The sequence below is a fragment of the Myotis lucifugus genome, unplaced genomic scaffold, assembly GCF_000147115.1.
Source record: "Myotis lucifugus unplaced genomic scaffold, Myoluc2.0 scaffold_568, whole genome shotgun sequence".
Classification (NCBI taxonomy): domain Eukaryota; kingdom Metazoa; phylum Chordata; class Mammalia; order Chiroptera; family Vespertilionidae; genus Myotis; species Myotis lucifugus.
Window position 1 is genome coordinate 436444 of NW_005871616.1, and position 11026 is coordinate 447469.

General features: G+C 45.2%; 1 protein-coding gene across 1 annotated transcript; it reads left to right on the forward strand.

Annotated features, from left to right (window-relative positions):
* Positions 1-5815: 5815 nt before the first annotated feature.
* LOC102424361 (HLA class II histocompatibility antigen, DQ alpha 2 chain-like) lies at positions 5816-11020 on the forward strand. The gene is made up of 4 exons (XM_023745695.1): positions 5816-5951; positions 9640-9888; positions 10333-10614; positions 10864-11020. The coding sequence occupies exons 1-4, from the start codon at positions 5870-5872 to the stop codon at positions 11016-11018; spliced, it is 768 nt and encodes a 255-aa protein (XP_023601463.1). The 5' UTR covers positions 5816-5869; the 3' UTR covers positions 11019-11020.
* The last annotated feature ends 6 nt before the right edge of the window (positions 11021-11026 follow it).

Here is an 11026-nt window from a genome sequence, read left to right on the forward strand (position 1 = left end):
GCCTTATAGGGTCTTCAACCTCTCAAACCCTGAGCAGGATGCCTAGGGCCAGAAAGAGATAGCAAAAATGCAGTGACAAAGAAATATCCCCCCAAGGAAAGAAAATTAGGTATTGCCATTAGGTAATTAAATGAAGGCAACAATATATCAGAGAAATAATTCAGAGTAAGGGTCATAAAGTTCCTAAACCAGCTACATGAGAAAATCAGCAACATATGTTGTAAGCACCACTACACCCTGACCAGCCAAAAAAAATCAACAACATATGTAAGAATTATGAGGAAATGAATAATGATATAGCTGCAATAAAAAACACATTGGAAGGTTTCATCAGTAGACTAGAAGAAGTGAAGAACCAAATCAGTGAGTTAGAAAACATGGTAGCAAAAAACAACCAATCAGAACAACAATTGGAAAAAAATTAAAAAGCAGAAGATTTTAAGGGAGCTTTGGTTCAACATAAAATGAAGCAATATCCACATAATAGGGTTGCCAGAGGGTCAAGAAAAGGAACAAGGAATAGAAAATCTATTTGAAGAAATAATGACAGAAAACTTCCCTGCCTTGGGGAAGAAAAAAAGTCACACAAGCACAGAGAGTCCCAAATAGGATGAACCCAAAAAGACCTACACCATGACACATTGTAATTACAATGGTAAACATTAATGACAAAGAAAGAATCTTAAGGGCTGCAAGACACAGAATGTTACCTACAAAGATCTCCCATTAGAATAGCAAATGATTTCTCAACAGAAACACATCAGTCCAGAAGGGAACTAAATGAAGTACACAAAGTGATGCAAAGCAAGGGATTGAATTCAAGAATACTCTATAAAGCAAAGCTATAAATCAAAATTGAAGGTGGACCTAGGAGCTCAGCAGACAAAAAAAAAGGCTAAGGCAATTTATTACCACCGAGCCAGCAATGCAAGAAATGCTAAAGGATCCATTGTAAAAAGAAGAAATAGAAATGGCAGAAGGAACACAAGCATACAGAATAAAAATGCAACAACAAGTACCTATCAATAATAACCTTCAGCTGAAATGGATTAAATGCTCCAATCAAAAAACATAGATTAGCTGAATGGATAAGAAAACAGGACCCATATTTATGCTGTCTACAAGAGACCCTGCTCAAAACAAAGAACTCACACAGACTTAAAATAAAGGGATGAAAAAATATTTCAGGCGAACAAAAATAAAAAAATAAAACTAAAGTACCAATACTTATATCTGACAAAATAGACCTCAAAGTGAAGGCCATAACAAGACATAAGGAAGGACACTTCTTAATACCAAAGGTATCAATAAAACAAGAGGATATAACCCTGGTAAACAAATATGCACCCAAAACAGGAGTACCCAAATACATAAAAAAAAACTTCTTGAAGATATCAAGGGAGAGATCAACAGCAATACAATCATGATCTCACTCATTTGTGGAATATAATGAACAACATAAACTGGTGAACAAAAATAGATCCAGAGACAGAGAAGCATCGAACAAACCGTCAAATCTCAGAGGGAAGGCAGGTGAGAGGGCGGTGGGGTAAGAGATCAATTGTATGCATGTATATAAGCATAACCAATGGACACATACAGTAGGGGGGTGAGGGCATATGCTGAGAGGTGGGAGCGGCTAGGGAAAGGTCAATAAGGGGGGAATAGGAGACTTTAAACAAAGAATTTAAATTTAAAAAAAAAAGAAGAGCCGGTAGGAATTATATTATTAAATATCAGAATCATTGTCTTTGCAAGGCCCATCTGCTTCCTTAACTTGATCCTTGTGAGAGGCCATGTGACCCGACATTGGTACATGGGCCTTTGCATCACAATAATATAGCCAATGACCTACAGGTCTCCCAGCTTCTGTGTTTACAGCTGGAAGACCATGGAAGATTTCCATGTGAGAGCAGGTTGGGCACAATGGAGCTCAGCAGACCTGAGTCCAGCTTCCTTGAGAAAGCTGTGCTGTGCTGTCCATGGGGATAAAGGGAAATGGAGACAGAAAGGCGAGTAAGATCCATGCCAAATACGGAGGCACTCCGACTCTCACACACCAAACCCATTCACATCCACTCAAAAACCAGAGAAACCTGTGCAAATTGCAAAAACAGCCACGAATACTTTGCAGTCTGTTAAGCACCCCCTGATCTGAGCTGGTGTGGGACTTGCTTTGACTAACAGGAGGGAGTGGAAGCAATGTTGCGGGTTCTAGGTTAGGCTTAAGAGGCCCTGCAGGTGTGCTCTTTCACCAGGGAACCTTCCAGCACCTTCTGAATGAGCCTCAGTCAGCCTGATGGATAGCAAACCCACATGGAGGAAGGCCTGGCAGTCCCAGCTCAACCACTTGAGGCCACAGACATCTGAGGGAGCCCACCTGAGGGCACCTGAGCCCAGCCCAGAGCATGAAGACTGCCCGAGTGGGCCCAGCACACTTTACTCTTACAGAATCAGGAGAAAACCATTAAGTTTTGGAGTAGATTGTTACATAGAAACACCAGCCTGATGCCACCCTCTTCAAAGAAACCCCATTTCTGGTGATTTCCAGGGCTCCTGTGGCCCACAGGCATGACTGCCACAGGGAGGAGGCCCAATGCATGAGGGAGCACTTATGCGCTGGCCTAGGCATGATGTTCTCAGTACCATTTTCTTTAGTGACATTTGTTATTACATAGTAGTTCTCATCTGGGAATACTTTCCATGTGCCGGGCACTGTACTGTATTCAAACCCTATACTTTGGAAATATTATACTAGTAATGTCATGGCATCATAGTAACTATCATGCATAGTTTTCACCCCTTTTCTAGGAAAGAACCCTAAGGCTCCTGTATTTGGAGGATTTGCCCAGGATGACGCAGCAGATGAAATCAGAAGCAGTCTGAGTACTTGGTTATTTGATTACAAAGCCCGTCTTCCCTGCACTTTGCTTCTCTGGGCTCTGTCTTGTTGTGAAGCATCTTTAACAACTGCGATGGTGGAGGTCTTGGCCTTTGGAGTAGAAGCTCCAATGCATCATAAGCAGGGCTGTACCTTGGCAAAGAAGCTGGAAGTCAGAATTAAAGAATTTGAAAAGATACAGGTTTTTAGAGAGTGTTACAAATTTAATTATAGTGAACATGAGTAGTGTCTAAATAATTTCTTAGAGGGCTCTCCAATGATATAAATTAATGGCACATCACATTTGAAATTGACAATTTTAATTATTAAATAAATAGCATGTAAATCAGTACTTTTAAAGAAAATTGTTTGGTGTATAAGAATGCACCTTTATTGCTGAAGCCAGTGACCATACACCCACAGGAACCTGGGCACCTCACCTCTTTGTTTCAAGGTCCTCCTGATAAAATAGCACTGGTATTAAAGCATGACAGGTATATTTAAGGAGTCCTAGGAATTCATTCCAAGTGCAGTATGTGTATATTTCACAACAACCTAACAGGGTGCTGTCAATGCCCCCAGCCAAAGGCCACCGGGAGCACACCTGTGGGTGAACAAGCTGATGTTATGTCACCACAGTGAGGGAGACACTCACTTTGGGGAATTGTGAGGCATCTCAGTCAGAGGGTGTTGGAACCAAAGAAGCAGAATCCGGAGGAGATGTCTATTCAGAGAATTATTGCAGGACTAGCTTACACAGTTGTGGGGAACTGGGCAAGGCCAAGATCCACAAAGCAGACCTCTGTCAGGAGGGGCAGCTGGATCTTTCAGCACAGCCCAAGCTGATGCCCAGAGCGGAATCCACTCCCTCAGGGAAGCCTCACTCTGCGCCTGGGACTCTTTAGCGGATGGATCCGGCTCAGTCACATTATCCAGCATGACCTCTGTCCCTCAGTCAATGGGTTGTGGGCTTTAGTCTCATCTACAAAATATCAACATTTGATTGACTATCTGGGGACTATAACGTACCTGACACATAAAACTGATCATTAACCTCAATGTTTGGGCTTATAGGTGATCTTTGAAAAGATTTGAGAAATAGAGACTTTGTCATTAATGGGATTCTGTTAGGAAGTGGGTTAGGTAGTTCTATAATTGGGTATCTTTTTAAAATATATATATATATTTTTTTATTTCAGAGAGGAAGGGAGAGGGGGAGAGAGATAGAAACATCAATGATGAGAGAATCATTGATCGGCTGCCTTCTGCATGCCCCACACTGGGGATCAAGCTCGCAACCTGGGCATGTGCCCTGACCGGGAATCGAACCATGACCTCCTGGTTCATAGGTCGATGCTCAACCACTAAGCCGTGCCATTTGGGCATATAATTGGACATCTTAATAAATTTTACCTGCAAGGAAGGAAGGCAATACTGAAGCTAAAGCTCCAATTGGTAGAAACACAGCAGTCAGTTCTGGCCAGGTAGCCGTGTCTGGATATGCCAAGGTTGTGGGTTCAGTCTCCAGTCACATACAAGAAGAAACCAATTAATGCGTAAATACATGGAACAACAAATCGATGTTTCTCCCTCACTCATCAATCAATTTAAAAAAATAATAAAAAGGAGCAACAGTCATTCATGTTACCTGGGAGAGAGGTGTTCTTGGCCATTTTTGTGGCTCAGACAATGTTGATGTTCTGGTTATTTTGGTTTGTGAGATCCAGCAGGCACACACACAGGAGAGGAGATTCTGATTTCATACCTTTCCTCCTGTGGGAACCATGCCAGGTCCCCAGATAGTCAAGGCTGGTGGGAGCACAGAGGCCTTTTTATCAATACACCAGAATGACCAAAGGTCACTCTGGGCACATGCCTAAATGAAGTATTCAAGGACTCTGAGCCTGGGAATCCTAATCAGGCCAAGATACCATGAGCGGGTGTAATGACATGGTACACTGTGCCCTTCAATAGCCAATATGATTGATGTCACTGTTGGCATGGAGCCTTCTTTGTCTAAATGATATAAAAGTAGATAACTGACCAGCTAGTTGGCTGAGTAAGCTGGAGTCAGCTGGAGTAGGCTGGAGTCAGCTGAGGATGGAGTGAGAAGAAGTCTGCTGTAGTATGGCGAGTGAGCAGCTAGGGTGGTGTGTGAGAAAAAGTCTGCTAGAGAGAGCAGCGGGGCAGGAGAGACAGGAGAAGCTGCTGAGCCAGAGCTCAGATACCACTACCATGTGAGGCAGTGAGTCTACAAGGAGGCAGCGTGCGGCTGCTCAGATAATAGCTGTGAGTAACAGAAACTGATGCTGCTTTATTTGAAAGATATGCATTCACCAGCCAGTGTCCGGCTGCCTGCCTGTATGGACTTTGCTGTGAAGATTGTCTTGTCTGATGGCTGTATGGTCACTGGCTTCAGCAATAAAGGTGCATTCTTATACACCCACAACCTCTCCTGGCTTCTCCATCTGAGACCCAGCATCCTAGGAGGTCCAACCCCAGGCAGGGGGGCTCAGATCCAACATCTGTTACTAGTGAGCAGAGGATAAAGGAGGAAATTGGACTAAGTTTCCAACAGTTAGTACAGTGGGCAGGGTTTGAGAAGACCCAGTCCTGCTGTAGTCGGACAGGAGAATTTAGAAGAATACATGGACTCACAGCCACTCAGAACAACTCAGAGCACCACAGCTCGTGCAGGGCTCTGGCTTGGCTCTGACACCTCCTTTCATGGAGAATTCCCTCAGGTCCACTCTGAGCGGGGGCTGCATCAGAACCTCAGAACCCAGGGATTTCCCAGTCCCTGCCAGGCCTCCTGGTACACACTCTTCAACCGGCAACTGAGGTGTCATCACAGGGGGGTAGTTCTGATTGGCCAGAACCTGACCTGCAGGGTTTGGTTTGAGTGTTTTTAGATTTCCTTCTCAGCTTGGTCCTCATCATTGCTCTACAACTCAGAGCACCAACTGCTGAGACCAACTTGAAAAGAAGATGACCCTAAACAGAGCCCTGATTTGGGGGGCCCTCGCCCTGACCACCGTGCTGAGTCGCTGTGGAGGTGAAGACATTGTGGGTGAGTGCTCTGCTGAGCCACATGGGGACTGGACTGGGGAAACAGAGTTGGAGGGTAAAAAAGATAGAGATTTGCATAGAAATAGTAGCAATTCCTCAAAGGTATCCTCAATATTAAGCAGATCCAACAATTATGATTCTTCCTCCTTTGGGAAACCAGAATCCCCATCCAGTCTCTGCTACTTGAGCTGTTGCACACTGCACCAAGGCCATATATACCCAGAAGCTCTATGGCATTCATGTCTGATTGCCTCAAAGATTAGGGATGTTTTCACAAGTGGATGTTCTGTTACTAAAATTAATGAACTATTGTTCCCAAATTTTTCTGAATAATTTTTAGAGCTATTTATATATTTTTATTGTAGTTTACCTTGTGGTAAAGAGTTTCATGAATTATGTGTACTATGTAGATATAAAGAAGGGTTCTTTGCTTTGTCTCAGATTTGCATTCATTTCCAAGCTAAGAACTGGCACGGGTGGGAGTGGGTAAGCAGCCTTCAGACAAGTCATTTTATCACGTGGTTTTCACTTAATCTCAGTTATCGCTTATGCATCGCCTTACAAAAAATTAAGTAAAATAGGCATTATGTATGCTTCCCAAGTAAGGAATACTAATAAATGTTAATGATATTTTAAAATTGCTACTATTACAGGGATAGCTTTATAATTTTCTTTAACAAAGCAGGGAATATCTTTACTTTTATTTTAAAATTGAGAAATTTATGGTGAAAACTTGGTGAATTAAATTATATTAGCCTCACATTGTCAGCCCAAATGGCCTGTCATTCACCACATCTAAGGAAGCTCTGCAAGAGGAAGATTGGGTGACCAATCACGGTTTGGTCCCCTGGGCCCCACCCCCTCTGTTGTTCACCTTTCCACCCTCTCTTTGTCATTCCTTTACCCTCCTTTCTTTCCAGGATCCATCCCTGGCTCTTTTTCCTGTTGTTTTTTTGGCATGAAGAGTGGGTTTGTAAAAGCAAAGTAGAAAAACCAAGCACTGTAGTTCAAAGGGGAAGTGAACTGGAGGTTACCCGGATCTTCAGCGACGTTATTAACCATGGCTGTTCCCAGGCTTTCTTGGTTTGGTAGGAAAGTTTCACCTGCTTCTCCAGAGCACGTCCAAGTTCCCTTTTCTCAATACGTCTGGCTCAACATATACCCCATAGTGGGCACAGGGCTAAGGCCCTGCAATGCCTGTAGGGCCCCATGAAAATGTTTTACTTTCTTTTAAAATTAGAAGAAAAAAATGAACTTTGAGGGTAAAAGAAACTATTTTAATTTAGCCTGAATTATATTTGCCTTTGTACCAATATGGTCATAAGATATGATTTTTTAATATTTTTATGGAAAAATAAAGGCCCACCTAACAACAGTGCTTAGGGCTCATGAGTCACAATGCAGCCCGTCACCGCTGAGTCTAACTTTCACAGGATGCTGCTACCTTTGTGTCTGCCCCAAATCTCTGTCGTCCTGGAGAATAGCGCTGACATTTGCTACATAGTTTGAGCACAGAGAGCTCAGTGCTGGGGACTCAGATGAAGAGACATGCTGTCTGCCCCTGGAGGGAGCTCAGATTAGCGATAGGACAACATGGTGCCCAGAGCAGGGCCACTGCTGCGCAGGAGAGTGGGCCCAACGAGGCTGAAACTGATAGTGAGCAGTTCCAGCTGGCGCAGTGAGGTCCCTCAGCAGCAGCGTGCAGCCAGGACACGTGCAGATGAAAAGGATAATCACATATATTCATGTTGGAAATGATATCAAGAAGGGTCATTACAAGGACAAGGAGGCTTTGATGGAGGACCTTTTAAGTGGCCAGCCAAGGAGGTCATGCTGGGTGGGGATGAGTAATAGATAAACTTGCAAAGACGATATTTGGATGGAGGGGCTAGAGGTCATAATGTGGTCAAAACTATGCTTAATGAGGGGACTTAGCCAGAAGTTGATAACTAAGCAGAAACTTCAAGAATGAACTGGAGGTGTCCAGGAAATCCTGGAAGATAAATTGAGGGAGGAAAACAGACCCTTGTAAAGACCAAGGAGCATGAAAGGGTGACGTCTGGTTTGATAGGCAGGTGAGGTATTTGTGGAGGACTCAGCACAATATACCTATTGGCTCCTTACTCACCGGACTCCCCTATTCATTAAGCTTCCTGCTGGCAGAGACCGAGTGTGGTCCTTGTTATACTCTTTGCTCCTGGCAATGTCTGAAACCTTGCTGACGGTCAGGAAATAGGAAGGGAGGGAAGAGGAAATGGTAAAAGGCTCAGACTAGTTGTCCAGTCAGGCTCCCCTGGGCCGAGTCAGCTGCGCTGGCTGCCTTCTGCTTTGGCGTCACACCAAGTCCACTGTCCATTCGAGGGAAGGGCCGGAGTTTTCCCTGAGTCCCCAACAAGGTAAGTGTTGAGTCAGAAAATGGAGAGGCTTAGTAACGTCCTTCAAAAAAGAAGAGGGTGGGAAATGACAGAAATCCAAATCTAATGAAGTTTCCAGTTTCATTTCAGAGGAAACCAGGCGCTCTCCTCTAAGGACCACCCTGTTCCAGAAGCAGAGACCTTAGCCCTGGCTGGTGGCTCAGTGGTTAGAGTGTTGACATGCTCATGGAAAGGTCATAGGTTTGATTCCAGGTCAAGGGCAGGTACCTGAGTTGCAGGTTCAGTCCCCAGAGCCACCCGTGAGAGGCAACCAATTGATCTGAGAGGTTTCTCTCTCTCTTTTTCTCCCTTCTTCCTCCCTCCTACTCTCTCTAAAAGAAAAAAAAAATCAATGGAAAAATATCTCCAGGTGAGGATTAACAAAACAACAAAAAACAAAAAAAACCCAGACACCTTAGAAGCATTATTTACCTTTTATGTGTTTTGTGATGTCACTGCCCTTATCCTACTCTTTCTTAGTCCCTAAAATAGAGGCAATTCTTTACGAATGATATCAGGTGTGCATTTTCTTGGTTAAAAAATAAAAGGAGCCAAAACCGGTTTGGCTCAGTGGATAGAGCGTCAGCCTGCGGACTGAGAGGTCCCGGGTTCGATTCCGGTCAAGGGCATGTACCTGGGTTTCGGGCACATCCCCGGTGGGGGGTGTGCAGGAGGCAGCTGATCGATGTTTCTCTCTCATCGATGTTTCTAACTCTCTCTATCTCTCTCCCTTCCTCTCTGTGAAAAATCAATAAAATATATTTAAAAAAATAAAAAATAAAAATAAATAAAAGGAGGAAGGAATCCTTGCATAGAACATGTTCTGTTCTGAGCCAGTCCTGAGGGGAGAGGACCCACAATGAGTGTGTTATTAACCGATGAAGAAATTGACAGAGAAAACTTATGAAGCAGAGGGAGGTAAACTGAATCTCTGGGAAAGAAAGCTAAGGCCATGGTCGTTCATTCATTCCTTGTTCCACCATTTCAGTATTTATCTTAAGCCCACGAGGTGCCGGGGGCTGAGCTAGGCAGGCAGAGAATAGCAGTAAAGAGGCCTGTGGAATTCTGTTCCTGTGACAGGAATGAACGTGGGAGTAGAGAGGCAGCTGGATTCTAACAGGACAGCCATGGGAGGGAGCAGGCACTGGGGATTGTCTGCAGGCTGTGCCTAAGGAGCAGTCCACAATGTTTGCATGTCTGTTTCTTGTCACTTTGTTTAATGAGATCCTTTCTCTTCTGTGTTTTGCACCTCCCTGCTCCCACCTCACTCATCAGCTGACCACATTATTGCTTGTGGCATAAGTGTCTCCCAGTCCTATGGTCCCTCAGGCCAGTACACTTTTGAATTTGATGGAGACGAGATATTCTACGTGGACCCGAAGAAGAAGAAGACTGTCTGGCGGCTGCCTGGGTTAAGTGAATTTGGAGGTTTTGACCCACAGAGTGGACTGAGAAACATGGCTGTTGTAAACCACACCCTGGACATCCTGATTAAAAGCTCCAACTCTACCGCTGCTCCCAATAGTATGTGTCCACCATCCTGTCTCTTTACTGAATCTACCCTTCACCAGGCCTCACTCCCTTCTTGCCTCGGATAGATTCCCTTCACTCTATAAAATGCTCTCCTTTCCAAGGAGTCCCAGATCTTCTCATGGTATTTGCTGAACCCCCATCCTCTCCCTTCCTACAAATCACATATTTCCATGAAGTACAGATTCTTGCTCCCCTATGCAATCCTCAACTCCTTCAAGGATGGGTCCCATAGACGTCCTACCCTACCAAGGGGCCCACAGAGAGAAGGGCGTGGGGATGACAGCCGGGCAGTGTACAGCGGCTCACAAGCAGAGGGAACAAGAGCATCTCTGCTCTCGGATGGGGAAACGTTGGTGGGAGGTCCCTCCAGGAGGCAGGGACCCTCAGGGCAGAGCTGTCCACGATTCTAAACCCAGTGCTGTTTCCTCACCACAGAGGTTCCTGAGGTGACTGTGTTTCCCAAGGCTCCCGTGGAGCTGGGCCAGCCCAACACCCTCATCTGTGCCGTGGACAACATCTTCCCTCCTGTGATCAACATCTCGTGGCTGAACAACGGGCACTCAGTCACACAGGGTGTTTCTGAAACCAGCTTCCTGTCCAAGAAGGATCATTCCTTCCTCAAGATCAGTTACCTCACCTTCCTCCCTTCTGCTGACGACATCTATGACTGCAAGGTGGAGCACTGGGGGCTGGACCAGCCCCTCCTGAAGCACTGGGGTGGGTATGAGCCCCACGCCTTCTGGTGCCTTTTCTCTGTCAAGTCAGACACTCTGCCTTTTAGCTCCTAAATCTCATGGCCCAAACCTCTTTTCTACACTTCAAGGATTTCTAATGGTAAACTTCATTATTCTCCCTAAACCTGGAGCCAAGTCTTTGTAGAACCAACACCACCCCTCCCACCCCATCTTGCACACATGCTCTGAGCCAACCTTCCGCATTCTGACCTCCATCACCTCACTCCCACAGAGCCCGAGATTCCAGCCCCCATGTCAGAGCTGACGGAGACAGTGGTCTGCGCCCTGGGGCTGGCCGTGGGCCTGGTGGGCATCGTCACGGGCACCGTCTTCATTATCCAGGGCCTGCGCCCAGCTGGTGCCTCCAGACACCAAGGGCCCTTGTGAGTCACACT